The following is a 27,136-nucleotide window of genomic DNA, read 5'->3' as shown; positions in this document are numbered from 1 at the left end:
CTGAATTCAACCATAATTGGATTTTGTTGAACAAATGCAGCCTTCTATAATTAAATTGGCTTATTTGGATTCTTGGCTCCTGCATTATCCTCTGGGTAAGAGAAAGTAATATTGTTTATCATTTTGGTCACCATGTCACAAAAAAGATATTGCTGCTCAGCAATCAGTCCAGAAAAAAGCAGCCAAATACACTCCTGGGGCTTAAAGGGGTGTCCTTCTCTGACAGGCTAAATATAAAAAGTTTGCAAGCACGAAAAGGCCATTTGGCCCATTAAGCTTATTTGGTCAAACATCATTGCTTTCCCAGGAGCAGAGCCAGGCCGGCAGGGTGAAAACCAGGAATCCTAATTACCAGACCATATGGGAAGTCTTAGAAGGACTAAATTTGTTTAGTCTTGAACACAGAAAAGTATAAGGGGATCTGATTCAGGTATTCACAATTCTCAGAGGCAATAACAAAGTCTTCCCAGTGGATGTCTTCAGAATCAAAAGTGAAATATGAAACAGAGGACACAAATGGAAACTAAGGGGAATGGCTGAGAGCGTGAGGAAACATGCTACCCAGTCAAGCTGCTACGGGTGCTATTCAGGATGCTTTCTTGAAATGGCTGGGTGAGATCCTCAGATCAATTAACTACTGTACTAGTAACAAAACAAGCTAGATGGGTCCAAATGGTATGTAATAAATATAAATATTTGTTTCAGAATGTTTTAGATGAAATTCAACCTCTGAATTCAATGTATAGTTTCAGCTTTTTACTCTGAAAGTGTACAGTAATGGTACACAGTAACAATAATAGACCAAGGTGTTATTTTTTTACAATAACTCAATCCACATAATTGCTCTTTTGTACTAGTATTTTATGTTCCCTGGTTTTAACCACCACCTTTAATACAACAAATAAAATGACAACTAACAGAAAACTGCACCGGGCAATTGGTTCAAGTATACTGTAATTATGATCTCTAAAAACAAAGATGCAAATAAAAAAGTCTTATTTTGGAAATGTAATTTATCATATTTTCCTAAGTCATCTTTTCTAAGATTATTACAATTCTGAGCATGCTGTACTGACCGTCAAATGAGTATTATCAATTTGCTGTCTATATCCTCCTAAACCTTAAGAGAAAACCTGTGCTTCAATTATTTTGACTAAAACACTACACAGAGTGGATTCTGTGTTTATTTAGACTGAATTGGATTTAAATGTAATGCACTGTATATTCTACTACACAACAAAAATCAAGAGACATCTTACACATGTATTTTAGGAATGCAGGTCTGCGTGCTGTTATTAGACACATGCACTACACATGTGCTTGACGTGCAAGTTTATATGCGTTCCTGTTTCTTTACATTTGTATAGTGGCTTCAGTATCACTGGAACCATTACCGTAATGTGGGTCAAAAGAATGGAAAAACCTGGTTTGCATCATTTAGGCAACATCTGGCTTAGAAAAGATGACTGGATATTAATATTCTCCACAACAAATAAACCTTACACTCATTCAGTACTGAGCAATTCCAGAAGATGAAAGTATAATGTGTGTGTAAGTAGTGCGTATGTGATTGTTCATCTGAAAAATCAGATTTCTGGCATCCGCCGTTCTGGAATTAGATAATAGTTCAGGAATCTGTAGGGATATCCCTCTATCAAGTTTCACCAACACCACATTCTTCATGAGATTAATTTTACAAAACTCTCTGTAATAGAAAACAGGACCATCACAACTGCTTTTCTCCCAAGTGGGCTTTCCTAAGGAACTTTTATAATAACAGTGCAGTTTCTCATTGCAGCAGCACAAAAGCCAAAGAAAACACTGAAGTCCAACATTTAAGGGGAAATAAAATATTTTAACTTAATTTACAACTTGAATTTATAATTTACAGTAAATGATGGAACACATCTTTTATTTACCAGCGGCTCACAGTTTTTATTAAGTAACATGCTCTTCTCACTTCGATGAATATCTGACTGCATTGACTTCCATTACATTAATGAAACGAAGTCGCTAAAATTAGTAAAGAATTGTCCCTCAGAGCTTCCAAAGAACAAAACCTACAGTACAGAAATATGTGCTGGGTGTGAAGGAGCAAATCAGAGGGTTTAATGTTCTCGGACCGCAATTCCTGAAATGTATCACAGCTGTAAGATTTTTATGTAGGACTTCTAGAATGAATGCAATTCATTCGATGCATTCATGACAGCCCTTAGAAATGTGTAGTCGTTTCATACTGTATGCAAAAAGGTTTTGCAGAAGAGGCTCAGTAAATGTCTAGGGGACAGAAATCAAAAAGTTAAAATAATAATAATATGCAGATGGTAATAATAAAATAATTGTATATAAGACAGAGTTTGTATAAATTTGATTCTTAATGGCAGATTGTTATCATTTTAATCAAGTATGTTAATAGAGCCAGTACTTTGTTTAGTTTTCAAAATCCCACTAACTTTGACTAGGATGTTTAATCATGACATGATCAGGCAGCCTTTCAAGTTGATCTGGCTAAATAGTTACCATATATCTTGTCTTTATTTTGTCATATTTTTAGTTTACTTTTGCATGCATTGTGTCTTTTACATCAGATCGGGGCAATTTTAAAAAAGAACTGCCAGAAATTGCAGTAATGGTAATTTATTCTTACAAGGTGATTTTGACAGAAACTGGTTTTGAAGTAGTCATAAAACAAAGCACCTCAAACATAAATAAACTAGTGCCATTTGACTGCTGTCTACAAAACAAGAATTCAACATTTTCCAAAACTGCAACTGCAGCCAATAACTCTGAATTCTATTGTCACGATATAGCAAATCTGCTTAAAACTGAAGGATAATGTGCTGGCAAAACAATTGATTCACATTTAGCAACACAAAGATAATTATCTTCAATTCCCAATTTGAAAGGTTTGTTCTCAGTGCATTGTGTCTTCCCAATGGCTGTTTAAGAGGCTGTGATAGCATTTATATAAAGAGATTAAGACTGTAAAGGGGAAATGAGGGAGAATCAGTGAACCAGCTTAGCGGCATTTGCAAAAAAAAGAGACAAAAGCCAATTAAGTGAGGAAGTAAAAAACACAACGACCTTAACAGGAAATAATAAGTTTAGTTATGTGTGCTGCATGAGATTCAAATCACAATACATATATTCCCTCTTGCAATTAAAATAAAACTTTGTTTCACACTCTGAGAAAAAACCCCAACTAATTCTTTGTTACATGCAATTAATACCAACCACTTCACACAAACATGACCACAACTTTTATCTGTAGTCAGTTTTCAATGATCTTTTGAACTGAAGTGTATAAATCTTTTAAAGCCTCTGAAAAAGTTAAATCACTGTAAGTCACTGAACATACTATTTTTTATTTGTACTTACATTAAAATTCTGAGCCTCTGAAATGTAGTCCATCAGTAGCAGAGCATCGAGTTGTCCAGGTAGGTCATTATATTTATTCTGAGTAAATCCTGGGTATTTACAGTCCTGTAAAATCATTAAAAAGATAAAACAGTGTTAAAGTTAAAAGTTACTGGCATTTATATGATCCTTTTGCAAATTATATGACAGACCTAAGCAAGTTGTGTGCAAATAAATGATTCCAAGTAGTTTTGAAATTTAAATGATGCTTTAAGGAGTACTTTCAAAAATATGAAAGAGAGGAGAGTACAGTACGTACATCACATAGTGTTAGGAGAAGTTTCTATATTTATTGTTAATTACTCAGAAATCTTAATGGTGGCATTAGGTTTATTATTATTTCCATAATGTAGCCATCTGTTCCCTAGCTGCATAAACTTTTCCACACCCGGTAATACTATTCATTATGAGAAGGAAAAATGAGGAGCAAGTGAATTAATGAACCCCAATATTGTATGTGAATAAAGATGAACAACTGGAAATGCTTCATTTGAAAGGGACTCTAGTGGAAGTTCTCAAACAGATATGTACGATTTTTGAGAATGCTACTCAGCTGACTATACAATAACTAATAACCAGACACAAGTGCATATCAACGCATTGGTTTTTCTTGTTTTATTTAAAAAACAAGGTTGTATATACTGTACAGTATGAAGGGCACACAGTAGCTGAATGGTTAGCATTGCTGCCTTGTAGCACTGGGACCCTGGGTTTAATTCTGTACCCGGGGTGCTATCTGTTTGGAGATTGCATGTTTCCCAAGTTTCCTCTGGGTGCTCCTGTTTCCTCTCACAGTCCAAAAACCTACTGGTAGGTTAATTGGCTTCTGGGAAAACTGGCGCTGGTGTGAGTGTGTGTGTGTCTATGCTTGTGGTGACCTGTGATGGGCTTGCATCCTGTCAAGGGTTTATCCAGTATAATGGCTGATGCTTGCCATGAAAGACTCCTTAATTGGATGAAGTGGTTAGAAAACGGATGAATGGTTGCACATACTGTATGTGTTCACACATTTGTTTTGCATTTGTGCTGTACCTTTGTACCTTAATATTCATGATCCTTGGTGAGACTCCAGCACTCTGAAAATAAAACAAAGTAAATACCATTGCAGAGGCACAGGATCAAATACTGCAACAGAATTTACTTTCTAGAGCATAAAATATTACTGTTTTACCTTTGTTCTGAGTTTTTGGCGGGCTTTTTTCAGCAGCCCTAAAACTGAAATAAAAAAAAATCAAAATCAAAAGAAACAGCACCCCAAGTTCCATCAATATATATATTTGTGGCCAACAGGGTTAATGTTGACTTCTGATAATAAACCAACATTTTTTCTTGTTTCCATTTCTATATTATTAAACATTATGTACTTTTCAATTATAGCAACTTTACACCGTGTTAAGAATCAGTTTTATATTCCTCTTTTCCCCAGTAATTGATGTTACAGAATAGATACAATTATCAAAAAATTTGAATTTTAAACTAGTGCATGCTTACTTTGAGATGATATATCTGAAGACTGTACATCAGTCTTCTCTGTTGGTGTTTCACTGTACAGCATTTTAGATGCATGGGTTTCAAGCAGACAGGACAATTCCTCAACCCTTTGTTCCAGCTCAGTAATAATACCCTTATGAAAAGGAGCTTCTTTTTGGAGACATTCGGCTATTTCATTAGCTGAATGGTAGCCACTTAACTGTTCTGTAAGATTAAACTTTTCTTCCAGCATTATGGGCCAATCAACCTGAAACACATTATTAAACATTTAATGTTACATTTTCAACCTCTTAAAACTCACATTGTGGTAACGATGATGAAATGCAGATGTTTCTAGTTTAATAGTCTATGTTACATTATGAAAATATATTTTCAATTAAAAATGGCAATATTTGGCAAAATAGTAACGTTATTTTTCGTCCTATTACGGCATTCTTGAAAAACGTAAATTGTTGAACTGGCAATTCTTACCAGCTGTTGAAATCGTATAAAGTCTTGAAAATTTCTAGGGGGTTCCTCCATTGATACCATAGTATTTCTATGAAAGAAAAATAGATTATTATATTAGAATTAATTCTAAAAAAGTTAACATACAGTATACATAACTGTTTCTCAACGCATAGTGATATGATTTACCTAAAAATAAGATGATAAATAATGTTTTGGGGTAAAAAAAAAAGATACATAAGCAGAACTAAGTTTCAAAATATTTAATTTAATATAAAATTGTAATTCTAATTTCAACTACGTGCATTCGTTTAAAAAACAAGTACGTTCACAACCTTGCCATGTCTCGCTTCGGCATAAATTGCTATTGCTTAGCAACTATCAACAAAGTCTCTCTTCTTCCGGTTTAAAGTGCCAACGCCGAAATTGGATACAGGGAAACATTTCCGGTGTCTCGTTATTTTTTTTTTATCACAAAGCATAAGTGTTGTTTTATCGTTATCGTTTTTAATTAATGGGTAGGGTTTCTCTTTACGGTCCTTTAGTTAACATTAGGAAACAAACTAATACAATACACGTGACCTCCGGGTACCAATGTAGTTTAATTTTAAATTCGTGAATTAGGTCAAAGATTACTGCACTGCTTCTCGTAGTTTCAAAAAACGGAGTTATTTAATTGTGAACTTTGAGCACACCTTAAAGAGAACATAGGAGAGTTTTCGCTGAGAAACGTGTGTTTCAGGTTAAATACCAACTCTAAAATAGTACAGTCGTTTTTACATGAGGTATATGAGATATTTCGTGCGTTACACACAGAAAGTCCGTCTGTGGATGCACATTTAGTATTTCGTATGTGGTGCTGCATATTTTAGGAAGAGGTAGTAGTGAACGGGTACTGAACTGAAGTGTTCAAACTAACACATTATGCGAGATGTAATATTGGTTTCTCTAACTTCTTTTAACTATTTTCAACAGCTACAGCGGAATATTTAGATTTTCACAAAATGTCCGCACATTCTTCGGCTGATTGGCCGAAACCAGAACATACGTTTGTGTGTCCAGGGAAACCGATTTCGGACTCTCCAGACAACCCGAGGTCGCCGAGAGACCCGAGTGGCGCAGCCGGAGAAGAGCCGGGGACAGAACCTTTCGGGGATTTGAAACGGGCACCTCACGACGTCCTGGAGAGAGCGCAGCGGGCCGGGAGGCTGAAATGTTGCAAATGCAGGGGGTCAAGGATGTTCTACTGTTACACATGCTTCTCTTTAGTAGGTGTAAACCCGGAGGAAATACCCCAGATCAAGGTTAGCATGAACAAATTTTGACGCAGGTCAAAGGTGCATGCAGAGCCTTATTAAAGAATACGACAAAGTACAGTATATACTGTATTTTACAGTAACAGACCTAAGAGTAGTCATCCTCACTTGCCTACGTTAGCTGAAACACCATTTAGAGCATAACTTTTGGTTCATATTGTGATTTTCTATAATTTCCTCTGTGGGCTAGAAGGATAAAGCTTTCACTCAAATAGATGAGAAATGCTTTTGAATGTATTGCAGATCTTTGACTGTGGTTCCACTGAGTCGCTAAGTTTCAATTAAGGGCACTGGCTGTTAGCCATGGTTCCATTTGTCTTGGAGGAAATCTGAATTGAATTAAATTCCAATTTATTTGTGGAACCCCAGCACAAATCTTGGACAAAATTAGGAAAAGCGTTGTTGTTGTTTTTTGTTTTGAATAACTGCGGCAGAATCTGACAGTTACCACGAGCTTTTTAGAAATCCTATCATTTATAATTACGTCTTGCAAATGCCATTTAACAGTTTCGCACGAAGAGCGCAAGTAGCTAGTGTTGTTCTGTGTTGCCTTGTCGAGGGTATTTGCCAGCTGACTGACAGGAGGCGGTCAGGGAAATGGATTGTTATCCATTTTAACTGAAGCACAACGAAGAATGATTTACAGATCTCACAAAAAGAGGAGCATTTGTAAGACTTTTTTGTCTTTTTTTTTCCAGAAAAGTGCAGCCATACTGTATTTCAGTATAGCTGAACCCATGTAGAAATGTTGTTTCTTCTTCAGCTTCCTTTGAAGGTCGACATAATCAAGCACCCCAATGAAACCGATGGCAAAAGTACAGCTGTGCACGCCAAGCTTCTAGCACCAGATGATGTCACCGTTTATACCTACCCTTGCATTCCCGAGTATGAAGACAACAAGCATCAGGTTAGTAGCTTTATTTTAATTGTATTGATTTGTAGTCCTACGTACTGTATGTACAGTTAATAGGAATTGTTTTCAGGAGCATTCTCCAGCCATCCATTTTCTAACCACTTCCTCCAATTCAGGGACACAGGGGAGCCGGAGCCTATCCTGTCAACCAACGGGCGCAAGGCAGGATACACGCTGATCGGGGTGCCAGTTGCCAGTCCCCAGTCCCATTGCAGGGCACACAAAGACACAGACACGCATACACTCACACCAGGGCCATGTTTCCCAGAAATCAGTTAGCGTACCAGTATGTTGTTGGACTGTGGGAGGAAACCAGAGCACCTGGAGGAAACCCATGCGAACACCAGGAGAACATAGAAACTCCACACAGATAGAACCCCGGGTCCATAATTGAACCCAGGGTCCCAGCACTGCCAGGCAGCAATGCTAACCACTGAGCCAAGCACTTGTCATGTCATGTCATTTGCCAAACCGCTTTATACCTTACGGTGTTGTGGGAAGCCGAAGCCTACCCGGCAAGCAACGAGAACAAGGCAAGGTACACCCTGGACGGGGTGCCAGTCCATCACAGGGCAAGTGCAAGCCAATCAGACATGGGGACGATTTTGAGGCCATGGTAAAGGCCAAGGGGGGAAATTTTGGCCCAGAAGCTGGGATAACTCCCTACTCTTCTCGAGAATTACCCTGGGATCTTTAATGACCACTGAGAGTCAGGACCTCGGTTTAACATCTTATCCAAAAGATGGCGCCCACTACAGTATAGTGTCCCCATCCACTATACTGGGGTATTAGGACCCACACAGACTGCAGGGTGGGCACCCTCCACTGGGTCCCACTAACACCACTTCCAGCAGGAACTATAGCTTCCCAGGAGATCTCCCATACAGGTATTGACTAGGCTCAATGCTGCTTAGCTTCAGTGGGTAGCCAGTTGAGAGCTGCAGGGTGACATGGCTGCTTATAATTCTGAATTTAATAATTGCATTTATTTAGCTCTTTGCATCCCAAAGGTCCCCAAAGTGTTTTACATATGAGAGAGATTTCTACCAGCACTGAAGTGCGGCCCTACCTGGGCGATGTAGAGCAGCCATCATGCATCATCAATCCCTACTGCACAGCAGATCAGGCAGAGGTGTGAAAAGTTGCTTAAGGTGGAACAGCAGAGAGGCAGGGTTTGAATTTATCCAGGACACTGGGGTTCACACTCCTACATAACATCTTTAATGACATTTCATCAAAGATAACTTCTAAATCACCTTATAGTGGTTCACAAAGCAGCAGTGAAGAGACAGAAACTGCAGAGTCCTTTACTGTTCTACACTTAAAAAACTGAATGACTTTGTTCTTGCAGGTTGCCTTAGTTTTCCCAGGCCCAGGATCTGTAACGATTGAAGAAATGATGGTCCAGCTTTCCAAACTGGTGGTTAAGAAATCTCAGTGTCCTCTGGAACACAACCGCTCCTCGGAACAGCCCCCACAGAAGCGACTGAAGGGTGAAGGAAATTCGGAAGACGGAGAGTCTTCTGTGAGCACACCCACAGAGCCGGAGGAAACTAGTCCCTTGAAAAGAGTGGTGTTTATTGACAGCACCTGGAATCAGACTAATAAAATAATCACAGATGAACGGCTTCAAGGTAATGTAGTTTCTTCTTTAGGCTCTTTAGTGCATGGGACAGACCTCCAGCAGCTGCTGGAAATTTGCCATTGAAAGGTCACATTTCTAATTTTTTTCCTGGGCCTTAATTGGTATTTCAAAACCCACTATTGGTTGTCTTATTTTTTATATGCACCATATACTGTATATAGTTCAGGTGGGTAGCTGCGTTAGCATGCATAGGCTGCAAAGGAACAAGTAATAGGTTTATTCCATGCTGAAAAAAAGAAAAGAGAAAACACGTTTCGGCCGTGGAGCCTTCATCTCCTGATAAAGGCTCCACGGCTGAAACGTTGTGTTTTCTTTTTTCTTTTTTTCAGCATGGAATAAACCTATTACCTGTTCATATACTGTATATAATTGTAAATGTTTGTAAGTGTAAAGGAAGTAATATATCTAATTTGTGGCATTTTTTTGTAAATGCAAATAGAGCAGAAATAGACTTCAATTTCTGTCCTGTTCAGCTTTGCTTCAGGTTGAACTGAAAACGAGGAAGACCTGTTTTTGGCGTCACCAGAAGGGAACTCCAGACACTTATCTCTCTACGATAGAAGCCATATACTACTTCATGAAAGACTATCATGTTCAGTGTTTATCACAGCGGTACCAGGGGCAGTACGACAATCTTCTTTTCTTCTTCTCATTCTTGTACAAACTGATCAGCAAAGCCAAACACAGTTCTGGGAAGCTGTGATCTACTGTAGGAGCTCGAATGGCATCAAGCTGTCCCTCACACAAGTAAATTGCGAGAGCTTTACACTGACATATGGTATTTCATATCCTTATTGCTTTTATTTTAAATTAAAACTGATACATTGCATTTATATAGTGCTTTTTATTCAAGAGGACCATCTTCTTTCATCCCCTATTTGGATGATGTGCAACAGAAATTATGGACCTGTGTGTTTTACTACACCGTAGATCAGGTATGGAGTTAACTGGATTAAGGAAATCGTGGTAAACCTGATTGTTCAAGACCGTAATGGAGTTAAGCCAGGAAACGGGGGTTAGTGTCCCTATTAATATGAATATATTCTGTGCAATGAGATCTTCAATGGTGAAGTTGTTAGAAACTTCGGTTTATCCAAGAACAGCATCTTCAGCCAGCCTGCTATCATATATTTTGGAATTGGAAACATACCAATTTCCCATTGACCCTTACCAATCATGGCCTCCTAATAATCCCTATCTATGAATTGGCTTAATTACTCTGCTCTCCTCCCCTCTGATAGCTGATGTGTGGTGAGCGTTCTGGCACGCTATGGTTGCCGTCGCATCATCCAGGTGGGGCTGTATATTGGTGGTGGTGGAGGGGAGTCCCCATTACCTGTAAAGTGCTTTTAAGTGGAGTGTCCAGAAAAATGCTATATAAGTGTAAGCTATTATTAGAATAATAATTATTATATAGGGAGCCACTATACTATCCATCCATTTGATTTTTTAAATTATAAAAAGGGTTTATAAAATGAGAAAAGCACCACTTATTGCTCCTCCAAAACCACTTCCAGCAGCAGTGTTCTCCCATCCCAGTACTGGGCAGGCTCAGCCTCGCTTCGCTTCTGAGGTTACGAGGCCACTTTTGTAAAGATGTTCTTTCTTGTTGTGCATTTAAAGTTAAAGTAGTGCTAGCGCCTTTCAATAGAGGGTTAAGACCACAATCTGTTTAATGGCCACAGGAACTTTTCTTTTTTAGATAATGTATTTCTCGCTTTGCTTCACATATAACAAAGCTCTGATTGTCCTACGTGTTGTAAGTGTGTTATTTAAAATAAAAAGAAAATCATGGGCTTTTAGGTGCCGATTTCATCAGGGGAAGCCCTGGCCTGAAACCTAAATGATTAAGATCTTTTATTTGTAAAAATCTGACTAAATTCTACTTGAGTGTTTTTAGTTGACATTTAGTAGACACAGTTTTCATTGTAAACAATACATTATACAAAAAACAACTTTATAAATCAACTTTATTATTTACAAAATACATGCAGTTGGCTAGATCTCAGCTGTAAAGTATACATTTAATACATTGTTTATACCTTTTCAGTATTTTTAGATCTTGAAGCACAACAACTCTGTTTGGCATTGCCTTTATATCTGTATCACACCCACAGACCTCAGATTTAAGCTCTCAGTGATTGAATATTTTAATTCAATTAATATTCGGACTTTACCATGTTAGAATTACAAGTGCATATTCATTTAATTTAACATGACAGGAGCTTCCCTCCTCTGAGTGCAAGTGCATCACCAAACGGAGAGAGAAGGGAATTTAGGAGTGTAGTTTAAAAACTAATTACTGTAGTACATTTCTCGGATTTTAGCCTGCAAAGCATCACACGTTTTCTTGGCATCTCCCAGCAACATAGCTGTGTTGGGTTTGTAGAAAATGGGATTGTCAACTGCAGCATAACCCACTCCTAGTGTTCGCTTCATCACAATGACCTATGGAAAACAAAGCTGTCAGCACCGATTCTATACTGTATAAGAACTTTATCTAGGCATTTCCATGATCAGAGAAACAGTGGCACCTCTAGTGCCCTGGTACAATGCAACTTTGATACGTCTGTTTATATGGATTTTATAGACTTTTTTTTATAGTCTTTTTTTTTTTGCCTGCACATGAAAAGTGTGATTTATTGTAATCGTTTAAATCTCTGTGCTGTATGGTATCTAAGCAAGTAGTGGTAAAATTGAAAACTGATGATATACCATGCACTGTGGTTTTAAAATGTCCTTGTAACTGTAAGCACTGTACCTGTTTCGATTTCCACACTTCTAAGACTGGCATTCCAGCAATGATGGAGTTAGGATCTTCCTGAGCTGCAGAGTTCACTGTGTCGTTTGCACCAATAACTAGTGTCAAGTCGGTTTCTGTAGTGACACAAAAAAAATAATTGCTGTGATTATTGGACAAACCATTTTTTTCCCCAAAAGCAACAAACTACATTAATCAAATTCGTACTCAATGTCATCAATCCCCCCTCTGACACACACAGCTTAAATGAAGCCATCTGTTTAAAAGTGTGCAGAACATTATGAAGACTGAAAAGCTGGCAGCTTTAAAGATGTATTGTGGCTCTGTAGCATTGCATGTTGAAACATAATTATATAAAGTTTGGCCAAAAATGAATTCACTCATAAAGCTTAAGATCAAATATATTTTTTTTTTTTTAGAAAGTGCAAACTTGTTTTCAACTTAATTCTAGATGTACAGTCTCAGTTCATTTGCTGTGCAACCATTAAAAGATACTACAAGCCTGTGCAGAGCATAATACTGAAATACTTTTTCAGTGCTGGTGTCAACTATCACAGAGCTAAATTATTACCAAGAAGTAAAATGTGGAATTTATAATCAGAATGTATCAACTTTACTTTAAAAAATTTTAATATCCAAGTTTAATATTTTATCTGAGCTTCAACGTGCACGTAACAGGAAAACAATAGGCAGCAAGATGGAAAACGCTGGAACTTGCAGAAGCTATGAAAAGAATTGAGGTATCGTGTGTCTTTGCCTGAGTTGTTGGTCTTTGACACAGGTACTCCAACAGATGTTAACATGACATTCTTCTCCACGTAAATTTATGGTAAATCTTGCCACCAGTAAGGCTGAGAACAGGGTCCCCTTCAATTATTTACCTTTTTTCCTACGTCGTGGAGCAAATACTATACCACTAAAACATTCCCGCATCAAAACATTTCCGGCATCGAAAACTTGGTTTATATCTGTAGGAAGCCCCCTGCACTGCAGGAGGAAATCGTGAGTGGGAAGTGTGAGCGTTTCCTCAAGCTCACCTGGGAAGTCCTCATTGATCTCATCCATTTCCAGCACAAGATCATAAGGAACTCCAGCCTCAGCTAGCAGCACATTCAGCTGACCAGGCATGCGACCAGCAACTGGATGAATGCCAAACCTGAAAATAATACAAAATTAGCCCTCCCAGTCTATGAATGATGGAAGACTAACTTATCAAGCCAAAAAATCAGTTCACATCCTTTTATTCTTCTGTGTTCTGGCAAAGCAGTCATGTATAAGGGCCCGTGTCCAGATGCTCTTGGAGTCTTCTTTTTTCCTTGCTGTCTGTGCAGAAATTGATATCTGGAATATGTGCGCATATGTACTTAGCACCTTGTTTAAATAAAGACATCATTTGATATTTTTGAATACAAGGGACAGATGTAGTTTATTATTTTAAATATGACGAGGTATATAGACATAAATATTTTTAAAAAAGAATATGACATGAGGAATGTAGAAAAGTCCCACATACCATGTGTATTGTCAAAGTAAACATGCATTGTGCAAGTTTTTCATATGGAAGTGAAGCCTGGCTGTACTTTTTCAATTAAAAAATGAAGTGGATTGTTAAGCTGTTTTACTAGAATGTATAGATGCCATACTAAGTAATGAACATGCCATTTCTCGTTAATGACTACATGTACAAATTGTTTCACATTTGTCCCTCACAGTATCACTTTTAGACAAAGACTTCTAGGACTTGTCAGGCACTCAAAGTGATATAAAAAAAAAAGAGTTGTGCCACTCCTCCAATCAGCACTCACTCTCCTGTAAGGCACTGTGGAGATTGCAGGCTGTCAAAAAGATGAATATCTATAATGTGGGAGTGTCAGAGCAGCATGTCCCCAGATTCTTGTTCTCCTCTGAAGTCACAGATCTGCAGAGTCCTGGTATCTATTCCTGCCTTCTTCTCAGCTGGTCCTCTGAACCAGTTATGGCTTAGGCGCATCCACCAGTCAAACTGCAATGAAAATCGTTAAAACACACCAGGAGTCTTACCTGACTGCCTTGCCCTGTTCTCGCAACATTTTAACCATATCTGCAATAGGGTACTGGGCCTTCGCAGCACACAGGCCCCAGCCTGCAAACAAACAGGAGTCAAGACAAACAGCCTTCAGACTCTGAGAAGCTGAAAATATTAATTAAAAATTCTTATTTATAACTATGTTCAGTTGTGTTTACAACTTTAACTAAAATTTTAAATGTTTATGAAGCCAGAATAAGTTAACTTGTTTCTTGATGGACATTACTTCTTTTACTTCTGTGTTAGGCTGGATTTAATGAAGGGTATGGAGATCACTATACCATTCTGGCAATGTTTTAGGAGATTAAATAATGAAGGATATTGACACCTTTGAGTAGGGAGAAACCATAATCTCTTGCTTTAGAACAACCGTATCCTGTATCTCCAATGGCTCATTGTAATTGGCTTCTTGGGTGCCTTTAATGATAGTGCACTTAAACTATGGGACAGCTTCCATGGGTTGACTTTTCTGGTCCCATCCACTCAGTAACTGGTTCAACACCTTTTAACCAGCTCTACCTTTTTCAGTAGTTACAGCAAGAATAAAGTCACATTTGTATGATGTACAGTATCTGCAGGAGTGGCTGCAGATACTGCATTAAGATCATTAAGAAAACCTCAATGATTTTCATGGTCATTTTCTTTTGCCATCTTTGCTGGTATTGTTTCAGTCATTCTCACATCTGATGTGACAATATCAGGGTAAAAACACTGCTCAGCTCAGTAGTCAAAAGCATGGAGCTCTGACCAATATACACAGCTTTTAATTTCTATGATTTTTATAATTAAACATGATCTTCTATAAACACGGCAATATTACTACTTGCTAACCCAATTTTTTCCATCTGAAGCAACGTCAGTGCAGTATTTTAATTGGCTGTATTACTACAGTACTCTTTTAAAAAAATTTCCAAGTCCTACAAAGGAGTTTAAACAGGACACTGCTACCACCTAGAGGTAAACTCACTTTGTCACGACGATTTTACTCCTGCCTGTTTGTACAGCAGATAGACAACTTATCATTAATGAAATGTAAAATTAATTTTGTAATGGACAAAGGCATCAGATAAATTTATCATAAAAAGAGACTGCATATTACGGAAAAAACGTGCAGGTGAAGACGGCTGTGGGTTCAAATCCTAGCTGTGGCTCTGCTGTTGTGCCTTTGAGCAAGGTACTTCATACAGATTTATCCAGAAACTTTAATGTTGAAATGGGCACAAATGCAAGTTGCTTTTGAGAAAAGCATCAGAAAAATTGTGTTTCCCTACAGGGGATAATTTTGCATTAATTTAATGCAATGTAATTACAGTCTTCTGCCTGCATATTCTTATATTTTTTAATCTGTGCTTTTCTTCCACAAACACTTGGAAGATTTGACTCCCATTTGGACACAGACCCTGATGTTATGCTTGTAGTTTGAATGTCTGAACAAATGGAAAAAATTACAGTGGCGTGCCTGCAGCAATGTTAGCTACAGCAATGCAGTGGATGATGGGAGTCTATGACTCACTTTTTACCTGGGGTGATGATAATACTGCTGGCCTCCTTGATCATCTCCACTGACTGCTCCACATTGACTTCTGTATGTGTCCCGACTATCTCCATTGGCTTCCCTCCCCCTGTTGATGAGGTTCCATATCCTCCCAGAATCACATTAGGCAGCGACCGGTTCATGGCCTATGACAAAAGTGAGGAAAATCAGAATAAAAAAAAAAAAATTAAGTATGGTGGCACTCAGTCCTGGTCCTGGGGCACCCCAGTGTCTACTCCAGCAGTTCTTAATCAAAGGCAGATTTATTTCAATTTTTTCTTCAAGGCTTTTGGCTCTTAAAAATTAGGTCTTCAAAATCTGTAATTACCATGAGCCCTGTGCTAATTAGTGAGTTTCTGGGCTGCCCTCATTCAGGTTTGGCAGCAGAAATATAACCAACTGAACTTGAGCAGAAGGAAAGACACTGACTCACTGTGGAAGCTGCCAAAAGGTGCTTCCACCAGATACTGAATTCAGTGTTCTGAATTCTTAATCTACATATTTCTCTGGGACACTTTAGGGAGGGTCTGAATGCTTTTGCAAGGCACTGAATTTCTTGAGTTGCTTTATTAAATGGAAAAAAACTGCATTTGTCAAGCAAATTACATCTGTCACAAAAATGACAGCTAAAGTTCCATCCAAACATTTTTCCCTATTGGCCAGCTCTAGTCTGATGATCCCGGTGTCCCATGGCTTTAATTACAGCAGGACTCCGTGTTTCTCAATTAAGATAATAGTGTAATTGATGGGTTTCTGCTTCTAGAGGTTAGAAATTACAATACAAAATTCTTTAGACCGTTTTTAGCTCAGCGGCTGTAATTAGTAAATTAAATAATCAAGACCTCTGTTGGAGCAAAAACACTAACATCGCTTTACACAGAGCATGGTAATTAAGAGGAAGCTGTTCTCAGCTCTTTGAGCAAAGCAGCTGGGCCTGAGCACTGTGCTTACCACACACATGATGTAGGACAGGATGGCCCCAGAGGACCCAATCAGCGCTCCAACAATGGTCATCAGGTTGTTGTCCAGCAGAAAGCCCTCTGCACACAGGGCCCAGCCAGAGTAGCTGTTGAGAACTGTGATTACAACTGGCATGTCAGCCCCTCCTATAGCTGCGGTCAGCGTCACCCCCTAGAGACAATTCCAGATATTAATTTTGTCTAACATTAGTACACATGTATAACACTGGGCGTTTTACTGCAGCAATCAAGTGAAGTGACTTGCTCAAGAGTACAAGAGCTATGCTCCATGCAGGATTTGAACCCACAAACTTCTAGTTGATCTAATTACTGCACCACACCTCTTCCCTGATGCAGCGGTTGTATGATTGCTCTGGTTACAGACCAGATGTCAACATTAATCTGAAGATGCACCAAAGATACAGTGAAGTCTATTGGCCCCACACACACACAAACAGTACAAGGGCTGACTGTTAATACAGGACTGTCATGCATCAGCTGATGTTACCTATATTTCAATAAGTCTTGAATGGTCAGTAAAAGTTACACCAACAAAGGAACAGAATAAGTGGAATAATATCCCTGTTGTGTTGTGATGGGAACGTTAATGCTCTAGAAACCCTCAAAACAAGAAAAAGACCTGTTCCCCATTATGCAATTGTGTAAAATATTTTGGGAAGAAAAGCTGTCCAGCCCATTCCTTGTCTTACCATTATGGCAGACAGCCCGGAAACACCAATCAGGCAGCCCATGCCAGTGGTGTAGCTCGGGTCCATCATGAAGGGCACCATGCCGCCCACCGAGGCTGCCAGCAGGCTGGCGTTGAGATAGTGGCGACCAGGGAGGAGCAGGGGGGAAGAGTTCAGGAGCCCTGAGTCCCGTCAGCGAGAAAACATTTCAGAAAGACAATACACAGACACACTCAAAACAGAGCACACCATAGCTGAACGATACAGACAGCTTAATGCTAATCTCTGGGTATTACAGAAAAAAAATCAGTTACTGGGGAAATTACGAATGCTCTCGAGTGATTAAAACATTTGGAAAGTTTATTGGTTACAGGCCACGGAGCTTTGGCAGGCAGGACAGCCTCAGAATCTGCTCCGAGTTAGCATAGCTCCACAGAGACCCACAGGGGGAGCTGTCTTCCAGCTCATGAAATTACATCATAATTTAGGAACACATTGCATCTACAAAAGAAGCTGTACTTCTCTTATGAAATAAAAAAAAAACACCAACAAAAACTAAAACAAATCAATGATGCCTGAAACACTGACCTCCACAGTCCTTTCTTTTCTGAAAAATTCCAGCTCGACTTTATATCTAATGGTCTCTTTCCAGAAAAAGCTGTTGTTTTGAGTCGAGTTTGTCAACACACCACACAACAGGCCTAAAACAAATCTGAGCCATTCCTCCCAGCTGCAGTGGCTTCAAAACAATCATGTTTGTTGCAAGATCCTCTGGCGGTCCAGAAGAGACACCACCCCCCCCCAAAAAAAGAGGTACTTTTCTTTTGCTTAAAATTAAATAAGAGATTGAAACGCACCTTGAAGCTTCCCATAGGCCACCAGGGAGCCGCTGAATGTGACCCCCCCGATGTAGGTCCCCAGGTAAGCCACCGTCTTCACCATGTTGGCTGCAGGGTGGACGTCGAGGTGAGGGTATTCGATCATGAACTCGGCAATACAGGTGAGCACCGCTGCCAAGCCCACCAGGCTGTGGAAAGCAGCCACCAGCTGAGGGAGGTCAGAGATCTCAATGCGTTTGGCAATGGTCAGACCTACCACAAGAACACATCGGATTTCAGCTCAAGACAAATCCTGGCTTTCTTCTGGGATATGTGGAGGTACAGCTCAAAGCAACAGCAAGTCAGCATTCTAAAAACGATTATGGCACTTACTTGAAAGACATTATTACTAAAGGATCCAAAAGCTGTAAAATGCAGGATGATGGATAAAAATTCAAATCCACTGAAAAATGACTGCATTTAATAAAGGATAAGTACACTTGGGCACGAAGTGGAAAACAGCATGAAGAGTTCAAAGCGTGCAAATACCAGAAAAAAAACAAAGTAACACTAAAGATGACCAAGCATAAGGAAAAACCCTGGGGACTGTCAAACTGAAGAAATCTGTATTCGAATTGTGATTTCTCCCAGATGCTTCAGATTGAGAGCAAAATAAATCCTCATTAATCATGCCTAAAACTAGTAACATGTTCACTGTGAGATTAATATGTAATCCATACAGTTAAAAAAAACTTTCCAAAATAAACTTTTGAATCAAAGTTTTTAAACAGTTAAAAGACTCTTTTGCTAAATGTCAGGAGTTCTGCACAAAAGCATTGTGCTTAACAGGTATTCTGGAAGGGGATAAAATTACAGTATCTTTAGCACATGCAGACGTTCTACAGTACTTAACTAATATTGTTAAGTTGTTAAATTGTGGAAAGGTGTCAGCAGATCGTTTTATTATTTTATGATTTAGTACAAATCCAGAGTTATTTGCGGTAAGTATTAGATTCTCTAACACGGGCCAAGCAAATTACTAATCAACAAACAACACGTAGATCCTAAATATCAGTTCCTGTAGGTGCACATGTTTGTGAACTAAAGAGATTAACAAAGACACAATTGTTAAAAAACACTCATGCCCAGATCCCAACAGAAGGTGTTTCGGATACAATCTGCAGAGACATGGAGGAGCTAAAATAGTGTACAGACCTAAGGTGCCTCCTGTCGCCATGGCCAGGGACATCTGGGAGAGTAACTCAGGGGATGGTTTGAGTGCCCCCAAGGTGGCAGCAATTCCCCCTGCCACGCCAATCATTCCTAGGGCATTCCCCAGCCTGGAGGTCGTCGGGGTTGAGAGCCCAGCTAGTGCCCCCACACAGCACAAGCCTGAGCCCAGATACATCATCTGCAAACAGAGGTCCGTCACATGGCTGACCAAAGAACGACATTACGTGCACACTGCGAGGAACTGTAGGCAAAGATGCATTGTAAACTCAAAAAAGGATAGTTTTACCTGCTCAATATTGTACCCACTGGCAACAGAAGCTCCATAACCACCCACAAACACTGTTCCAGGTAATAAATACAGGTAGTTGTATTCTGGGGGGTCTGTCGGGCGTTTGAACATGTCAAGCATCCTCTGTGTGATCAGAAAGCCACCTGCAGGAGATAAGGCATCAAAAACTTCAAACAAGCAAAGGTTTCCTGTTCACAGACCTCTAGGATGATCATCATGGCTGGCCTACAAAGACTCAGAGAGATGCAGCTAGTGTGTAAACAGAATAACAAGAATAATGGTTTAATAATGCGGCGCAAGGCTGCTGAGCTGAAGGGACGCACCTGCGATGTTGATGGAGGACACAAAGGCAGCGAGTAAGGCCAGGGTTTCGGGGAGGCTGGAAGGGGTATATCCTCCCCCCATCAGCACCAGGCCCCCCACAGCCGTGAGACCTGCGGGGAGTCAGATACACTGTAGTACTGCTTCTTACCACACTCCCGCTGAGAATACCGAACATTCCTGACAACTAAGCATCTACTGAATACAAAGCGAGATTACAGATTGTGGTATCCCAGTATGGAGGGCGGGATATTCCTTTACTCTTCCACACACTACAGGAATATTATCCTGCAGCAAGCAAACTGGTGCAGATGGAATGACGTTCATAAAAAAAAACATAATGAAAAACAAACAGTAATATAAATCTTCTAATCTGCACTTTGAATTGTTTATTAAATGTTAAAGCCATTATATACTGTATGTTGACCAGTATTTAGAAGAGTAGAATAAACATTAAAAACCTGGTATTGGTGTAACAGAAAACTAAACTGAAGTGTCTGAACTGGTTTATAAAAAGGGTTTAAAGGATTTAAAGCACTAGGCTGTGGAATTCCAAATCACGGCAAATGGACTTAAGAAGCACATTTCAGTCACAGCCACTGTTTCCAGTGAATGTCACACTATCCAGGTTTCCACATGGAGGAGCCAGTCGGACATCGGGTTAGAGACAGTGCTTACCTGAAATCGCGTTAGTGACTGACATCAGTGGGGAGTGCAAGGCTGGCGTGACACCCCACACTGTGTGGTATCCAACTATCCCAGCCATTCCGAAGGTGGTTACCATTTGGGTGAAAGCAGCATTAGGAGAGGCCAGGCCCAGGCCCAGAACTCCTGTTAACCCTACAACACAGGAGAGCACCTTCATTCCCACTCACCTGTTACAGCTTTGAGACAGTTTCTCTAAAAAAATTAAAATCACACTTTTGACTGACTGAGACTGAGTGGGCAGCCTAATGGGCAAATCAAATTTCTTCTTCTTTATTTGGTTTACAATCTCCAAAGCACTGTACATTTATGCCCATTTCTACAGCTAAATGAAGAACCTTGATCAAGAGCTCAACTACAGCGTCTCAACTGGGATTTGGACCCAGAACCACCCAGTTACAAGTAAGATTATTTCCAAAAATGTAGGATTAATCTGTAGTCCATTTCAGAGGGGCTTCACTAATACCTAATCAGGTGGACCTGAAAGGACAGGTCTTCTTGCGGTCTTGAAGAGTGGTCGGTGTTTTGTTATGGCCCCTCACCTGCGGTGTAGACACCGGCAGAGGTCATGGTTTTTCTGAACGGGGAGATCTCTGCTAGTCTGTCGGCCTCCAGCTCGGCCACGGTCTTCTGTTTAGCAGGAGCGGGAGGCGGGACAGTTTTTGGTAAAGGGGCTGGGAAGAGAATCTTGCCTTCCTGAAGGACAACAGGAAGGAATCAGTCAGGTTTAATGCACTCCTTGGCTCAGTGAAAGCCTTATGAATCTTATTAATGTGACAAAATGTTTCATTGTACATGGGGATTGCATCCAGTTGACTACAAGCAGTGATGCATGCAGCTATAGTGGATGTCTGTTCTCAAAATGTGTAACATTAAGAAGATTTATGCAAGTGATAGTTTTAGGAATTTCCTTCAGTCAACTTAATATTTGAAAACTACAGTATCTGGTTGAGTCATTGAGATTTTGGCACAACTACAGAACCTTATCTCATGCATAAATGAACTTCTTATCCACTGCAACTTGGTGCGTCCACCGCAGGAGACATTTCCACACCCTGAAGCCTTTGGCTCTTTGTACAATTTACAAGGTGTCAATAAAAACAAAAAAGGATTGCCAAGTAATATTTAACAGATTAAGCTCCTTCAAGCACGCAGGAAGGCTTGGACTGAAGCGAAGCAGTAGGTTTAATTTATAAAAACCCGATATCTCTTGTGCTGCTGGTTAAGAAAAAGACATGCATTACAGCTCAGGGTTCAAGGACCAGTGGAAAGTCAACAGCTGGGACTTACAGGCGAGCGAGAAACTCACCTGAATGACTGTGGTGCCCCGGATGACGTGGTCAACTGTTCCATAATCAAACTCATTCTTGGGCTCAAAATAGAAATACTCCTTGTCGGGACTAATGGCTTTCAGCAGCTTCAGGACATTATTAGAATACAGAGTACTGGACTGAGTGGGCATTCTGCTGGGCAGATCAGAGTATCCTATATGCGTCACCCCCTGATAAAAGACATGGAGGTAAAAAAGGAGGATTACCAAGTGTTTGCATTGTTGTCTTACTCTGAGTGTGCATTTGTTTGTAATATATATATATCCAATTAATATAAGACATCTTTTAGTATCGCCCACCGCACCCATCTTTAATCAAAGGCAATGTGTGAAGGGTGTGACGCTGGCCTTTAAAACCTCCTTTTTGCAAACTGACATGATGGTTCTAGTTATGAAAAAAACAGCTGCACAGTTAAGCTATATTAATGCAAATTTGAATCAAGTGCAATGCCTTTATCTTACTCAGAGAAGAAAAAACAACAGCTACTGAACATTTGCGTCTGAATGTACTGCAGAACACAAGAAAAGCGTGATAAATAAAACGAAAGTAAGGAATATACATGAATTTAAAAGAAGGTAAGGGTAACATTTCTGGAATCTGGTGTTTTCAGATTAGTTCAATTAATGATTATCTTGGTACATTCATCCATTTCCTAACTGATTCTTCCAAATCAGAGTGGCAGACAAGCCAGAGCCTAGCTCGGCAAGCACTGGGCACAAGGTGGGATACCAGGTCCTGTATCCCACATCAATGCTAACCATTGCACCACTGTTCAGCCCTGTCTTGTTACAGTTTCCACCTAAATGTGAAGCAAAATTTAATGTCTTACCTTGTAGATGTGCAGCTCTCCTGGTTTGGTGGTTTCAATGTTTCCCCCAGCTTCAGCAGCAAGATCAACCACCACTGACCCATCTTTCATGGACTCAATCATGTCTCTCTTAATGAGGACAGGGGCTCTTTTTCCTGGGAGACAAGGCGAGAGGAACAGGCTGGTCTAGGGAAGTCCTGCACAAACTGCTGAGATCTAAGATCTGTTACCAGCGCGGTAGGCTGCCTGCAGTCTAGATAGAAACCTCACAGATCACACAGCAAGCTTTTTCAGAGGTCATCTTACGTCACAACTAAGCCTGCTCTTGAGGTAACAGTGAAAAAGTACAAGTTTGTTTGGTGGGAAAGTAAAACACAGAGTGTACAGTTAAAATAATAAATGGAGGATTTCATGGAAGTTACTACTAGTACAGTGAAAACTATGCACTCATCTAGTTTATTTGTATAATAATTTCTCTGGGGAGTTTAGAAAGTTTTATGTGTTGTTGTAGAAAAAAACATCTCAAACTCGTTTAAGACTAATTCGTAATCCAGGCATCTCCAGCCTTGTTCCTGGAGAGTCCCAATCCAGTTAGTTCTACAGGTCACTTGTGGCTAATCGTTAAAAAAAATCTGTCAGCTGTAGATGAGTCAAACATACAATGTGATCAATTAAGAGAACTCAGGTCCTTGCAGGCTGAAGAGTACTGAGATTTTAGTCCTCTATGATTTCCAAACTACTTTATTTTACCAGCCACCTGTTTAAATAATCACAATACAATTGTCTTGTATCTTCAGGAACTGATGTTCCACAGAACCTGCTAGATTGGGGCTCCCCAGGACCCAGGTTGGAGCCCCCTGTCCCGAGGACGCACAGAGACAAGAAAGGTCACCTGGAATGAGAGCAGTGCTGATAATGATGTCCACATCTCTACACTGCCTGGCAAACAGGGCCATTTCTGCCTCGATGAACTCCTTGGACATCTCCTTAGCGTAACCGCCCATTCCTTCTCCGGACTCGGCCAATTCCACCTCCAGGGGCTCCACGCCAAAGGACCTGAACTGCTCCAGGGCAGCCGGCCTGCGGGGCAGCAACAGGTTTTCAGGCCCATGCGGTCAGTGCACGCCCAGAACAGTGCTACAGGTAGTCCAGGTAAAACTGAGACCAACAGGTGGGCTCAATTCACGCCTACCTGGTGTCAAATCCTCGGACGACTGCTCCCATGGACTTGGCAGCCCCTGCAGCGGCTAAGCCTGCCACCCCCCCGCCAATTATTAAAACCTGGCAAGAAGAGAAAGCTCGCTTATTACTAGAGCAGGCTTCCTGGGTGTGTGGGCCAGTAACAGTGCCCAACTGAAGAGCCCATCAGGCCCAGCCAGCCAGCCAGCCATTCCATGACCTGGAGCTTCAGGGTGAGCCAGCTGTGACTGGAACTCCTCCGGGGAGCCCGGCAGAGTGCCGACAAGGCTCAGTTAGGACCAAAGACAACCGCTTCCACCCTCTCCCCACTGCAAAGAGGCAGTGCATTGAGGGGGCGAGCGGCCTGAACAAAGCCCGTTTTTCCAATTCAATTCAAGCTTTATTGTCCCCTAGGGGAAATTTGTTTTACGGCACAGTCAAATACAACACCATGACAAATACACATCATCAAAAGGGAAGAGAATACAGTAGTGTTACAGAGGAAAAGAAACAAGATACAAGGTAGTTACTGTGCATTGTTTAAGAGTGTAATTGCAGTGGGAATGAAAGATTTCCTGAGTCTGTTGGTTTTACACCTGGGGGCACAGAGGCGTCTCCCAAATGGGAGAAGTGTGAATTCGCAATGGAGGGGGTGAGACACACACTCCATGATGCGCGTTTTGCAGGATGAGCGGGACATCCACCTTCTTTCAAGCGCCAGCGCCAGGGCGGCCACCGCACCGTACCATAGTAATTGAGTACCAGCCATTCCACATGGCACAGGGGGAGTGGGCATTACAAAGGAAAACTAAGAACTAAATATCACGTCGAAGGGAGGCTGAACCGTTACCACTGCACTTGCTCTTGACACATTCAGTGCCTTTGCTCAGTGGAATCCAGTCAGGATTCATCCCACAGTCCAAAGATATTCTAGTAGGTTAAGTGGTTTCTGGGAAACCTGGCCCTGGTGTGAGTGTGTGCGTGTCGGTGTCTGTGCGTGCCCTGCAATGGACTGGTGTCCCATCCAGATTGTATCCTGCCTTGCGCCTGTTGTTGGCAGGAAAAGCTCCCGACCTGCCAACGACAGGCACACTCCCGACCATGAATTGGAAGAAGTGGATAGAAAATGGATGGTTTGATGTTCTCTTGTGGCTACTTGAATCTGCCTCTCTTAAAGCATTCCTTTCTTTTTGTGCAGAAGTTCTCTCCAGAGTTTGACAGCACTGTGAAGATCTGGCTGGCGCTGACTGTCACTCAGGGCGATAGTGTTACACAGTAATTAGACGGCGAGATCGGTACCTTGGCCGGAGGCACTTTCCCTGCAGCTGTGATCTGGCCAGTGAAAAATCTTCCAAAATGATTTGCTGCCAGGACAACAGCCTTGTACCTGAATGACAAGAGCATGCTTGAAGCGTGATTTACTCCTTCATCTGGGAGACTTTTAAACTATTTCCATATGAAACCTAAACAAGCCTGCCGAGTTTCAGATTTTGTCTTGTACTTTTTCTCCCCAAAGTGTCAAAAAAAAGAGTTTGCAGAAGGTATTTGAACTCCTGTTGCTTTCACCCACTTGTATCCATTTTAAAACAAGAATATTAAACTCGTGAAACGTTTCGGCCTGCCCGATGAATCTGATATTCTTTTGGAACTGTTTTTTTTTTTTAAACTTCACGTATACATTGAGGCATCAAAAACAATGCAAATATTACTGGTAGTTTGGATGGGTTTTGAGCACACAAAACTAAAACGCTCACACAAAAAAATCCACCAGCAAAGACAAATCCTGGAAACCAGATAAATGTCCTTTCCTACTGATTTTCTTACATATTCAGTTCATTTAACTCATCCGGCAGCCTGACACACTGCAAAGACGTGAACTACCAAGCATAAGAAGCCTGCAGTTTATTTCAGAGCGGACTGGTTGTTACTCACCCTGCTATGTTAGCCATGGAGCTCAGGGCATCATACCCTTGAGCAATAGTGACCCGAGGCACCTGGTCCATTGCGAGAACAGTGGCTTGCTGCTTGGAGAGCTTCTCCATAAGGTCAGGATTTTGTGCTGGGTAGATGAAGCTCACAAGAGTGGCCTTTGGTTTGAGCAGCTCAGCTTCGTGTGTTCCCAATACATTATTAAATGTTGGAGCTCTTACCTGGGAAAGGCAGAAAGTTAAAACACACTGATGTTTTCATTAGAGTGTGTCAGAAGCATGTGTTGTACTCCTAAACCAAAATTTTTATCCAATTAACTTGCATTATATCACACATTTTCATGACAGTTAGCCCCCCCCGAGCACAAACCCTGCCCAGGGTGCTTGTGTGTGGAGTCTGCATGTTCTTGTGAAGAAACTGGAACAACACGGAAAAGAAACAGACTCCACACACAAGTACCCTAGGCAAGGTTTGTACCAGAGTTAACCTAAGTCTCTAAATTGTGCTCTTGTGCGCACACATCCTAGAATGAGCAGATTTCCAATGATATATATGTGTAATAATCTCAAGCAAGCAGAAATGATAACAAGCTTCAGCTTATCACTGCAAGCAGTTTGTTTTATTAAAAAACATTTGTTGCCGATTAGGACATTTTTATAGGATCATTTATTAAACTCGCATTTTGTAGAAGAACTTGCAGATAATTATTTTGCTAGAGGATACCGATACAATTATTGCAATAACTCAGTGGAGGAAAATTACATCAGACAAACAAGTCTTGCTTCTGTTCACAGAGTACCTGTAAATGCAGGCTTTTTCCAAGCTGGTCCTTAAAAAAACTAAATAAATGAACAATTAGGTAAAGAGCCATAAACTTGACTTGCCTTCAGAACAAGGTCTGAACCAAAAACAGTCTTTGTGTCCCCTATCTTGGCACCTGCTTCTCTGTACTGGTCGTCTGAGAACTTTGCCTCGTCTCCGGCGCCCGACTCCACCTGGACATTGAAGCCCTGTTTCACCAGGGCCTGCACCCCAGCCGGGGACACAGCCACCCTCCTCTCGTTCTTTGACACCTCTTTGGGGATTCCAACCAGGATGTCTGTGTAGCGAACCCCTGCACCAGAAACAAGGCTCACAGAATTTTCTCTCACACACATCTTTTGAAATGCTCAATTGTAGATCAAGAGACCAATTTTAACCACTACCTTTTTGCCCATTAGTTACCCAATTCCACGAGTTCCCAACCCTGCTCCCGGGAGCTCTCATTCCTGCTGGTTTGTATTCCA

The 27,136-nt window shown here is 40.7% G+C and overlaps 4 protein-coding genes across 12 annotated transcripts in view; 1 reads left to right on the top strand and 3 right to left on the bottom strand.

The window, feature by feature from the left end:
- Positions 1 to 5,761, bottom strand: part of LOC148658976 (protein FAM227B-like) — a 50,910-nt gene extending 45,149 nt beyond the window's left edge. Inside the window, exons 1-6 of one of the 3 annotated variants that reach the window (XR_015940277.1) lie at positions 5,545 to 5,680; positions 5,380 to 5,446; positions 4,909 to 5,155; positions 4,589 to 4,632; positions 4,458 to 4,493; positions 3,379 to 3,483 (exon numbers count right to left, since the gene is read on the bottom strand). Coding sequence is in view for 2 of the 3 variants with exons in the window: in XM_088640825.1 (XP_088496951.1) it covers positions 3,379 to 3,483; positions 4,458 to 4,493; positions 4,589 to 4,632; positions 4,909 to 5,155; positions 5,380 to 5,446; positions 5,545 to 5,594 (549 nt within the window). In the remaining variant the exon portion in view is untranslated. The other 2 variants (XM_088640826.1, XM_088640825.1) reach the window with 2 other exon arrangements.
- On the top strand, positions 361 to 11,026 carry dtwd1 (DTW motif tRNA-uridine aminocarboxypropyltransferase 1). 7 transcript variants are annotated; one of them, XM_088640829.1, is made up of 5 exons: positions 361 to 612; positions 6,331 to 6,659; positions 7,435 to 7,578; positions 8,936 to 9,218; positions 9,703 to 11,026. In XM_088640829.1, the coding sequence occupies exons 1-5, from the start codon at positions 555 to 557 to the stop codon at positions 9,930 to 9,932; spliced, it is 1,044 nt and encodes a 347-aa protein (XP_088496955.1). In that variant the 5' UTR covers positions 361 to 554; the 3' UTR covers positions 9,933 to 11,026. The 7 variants fall into 7 exon arrangements, with proteins under 7 accessions (XP_088496955.1, XP_088496960.1, XP_088496956.1 ...); XM_088640834.1 differs by having other exon boundaries at positions 363 to 612; positions 6,418 to 6,659; XM_088640830.1 differs by lacking the exon at positions 361 to 612 and adding an exon at positions 648 to 675.
- Positions 11,027 to 11,524: 498 nt separating this feature from the next.
- Positions 11,525 to 27,007, bottom strand: nnt2 (nicotinamide nucleotide transhydrogenase 2). The gene is made up of 20 exons (XM_088641853.1): positions 26,735 to 27,007; positions 25,854 to 26,071; positions 25,221 to 25,308; positions 23,935 to 24,023; positions 23,635 to 23,822; positions 22,764 to 22,897; positions 21,913 to 22,104; positions 21,146 to 21,299; positions 20,577 to 20,738; positions 19,901 to 20,011; positions 19,575 to 19,720; positions 19,271 to 19,466; positions 18,095 to 18,328; positions 17,259 to 17,419; positions 16,541 to 16,720; positions 15,576 to 15,735; positions 14,031 to 14,112; positions 13,028 to 13,146; positions 11,991 to 12,106; positions 11,525 to 11,677 (listed from the first exon to the last, which is right to left on the bottom strand). Exons 1-20 carry the CDS (start codon positions 27,005 to 27,007, stop codon positions 11,525 to 11,527), a joined length of 3,156 nt encoding a protein of 1,051 aa, XP_088497979.1.
- The window catches only part of atp8b4 (ATPase phospholipid transporting 8B4), a 67,656-nt gene continuing 67,348 nt past the window's right edge, over positions 26,829 to 27,136 (bottom strand). The window contains exon 32 of the mRNA XM_088640823.1: positions 26,829 to 26,964. The gene's annotated coding sequence lies outside the window, so the exon portion shown is untranslated. The remainder of the gene's footprint in view (positions 26,965 to 27,136) is intronic.

This window comes from Lepisosteus platostomus, chromosome 7 (genome assembly GCF_059453375.1).
Source record: "Lepisosteus platostomus isolate fLepPlt1 chromosome 7, fLepPlt1.hap1, whole genome shotgun sequence".
NCBI classification, from domain to species: Eukaryota; Metazoa; Chordata; class Actinopteri; order Semionotiformes; family Lepisosteidae; genus Lepisosteus; species Lepisosteus platostomus.
This window is presented reverse-complemented; position numbering and strand designations above follow the sequence as displayed.

Excerpts from the sequence above, each read along its gene's own strand:
- dtwd1 (XM_088640829.1), top strand. The coding sequence starts at position 555 with ATGCTACCCAGTCAAGCTGCTACGGGTGCTATTCAGGATGCTTTCTTG. Across the intron at positions 6,660-7,434 it reads AGGAAATACCCCAGATCAAG|CTTCCTTTGAAGGTCGACAT; the intron begins GTTAGCATGAAC and ends TTTCTTCTTCAG. Across the intron at positions 9,219-9,702 it reads CACAGATGAACGGCTTCAAG|CTTTGCTTCAGGTTGAACTG; the intron begins GTAATGTAGTTT and ends TGTCCTGTTCAG.
- nnt2 (XM_088641853.1), bottom strand. The coding sequence starts at position 27,007 with ATGTGTGTGAGAGAAAATTCTGTGAGCCTTGTTTCTGGTGCAGGGGTT. Across the intron at positions 25,309-25,853 it reads TCCATGGCTAACATAGCAGG|GTACAAGGCTGTTGTCCTGG; the intron begins GTGAGTAACAAC and ends CTTGTCATTCAG. Across the intron at positions 19,721-19,900 it reads GTCCTCCATCAACATCGCAG|GTGGCTTTCTGATCACACAG; the intron begins GTGCGTCCCTTC and ends TATCTCCTGCAG.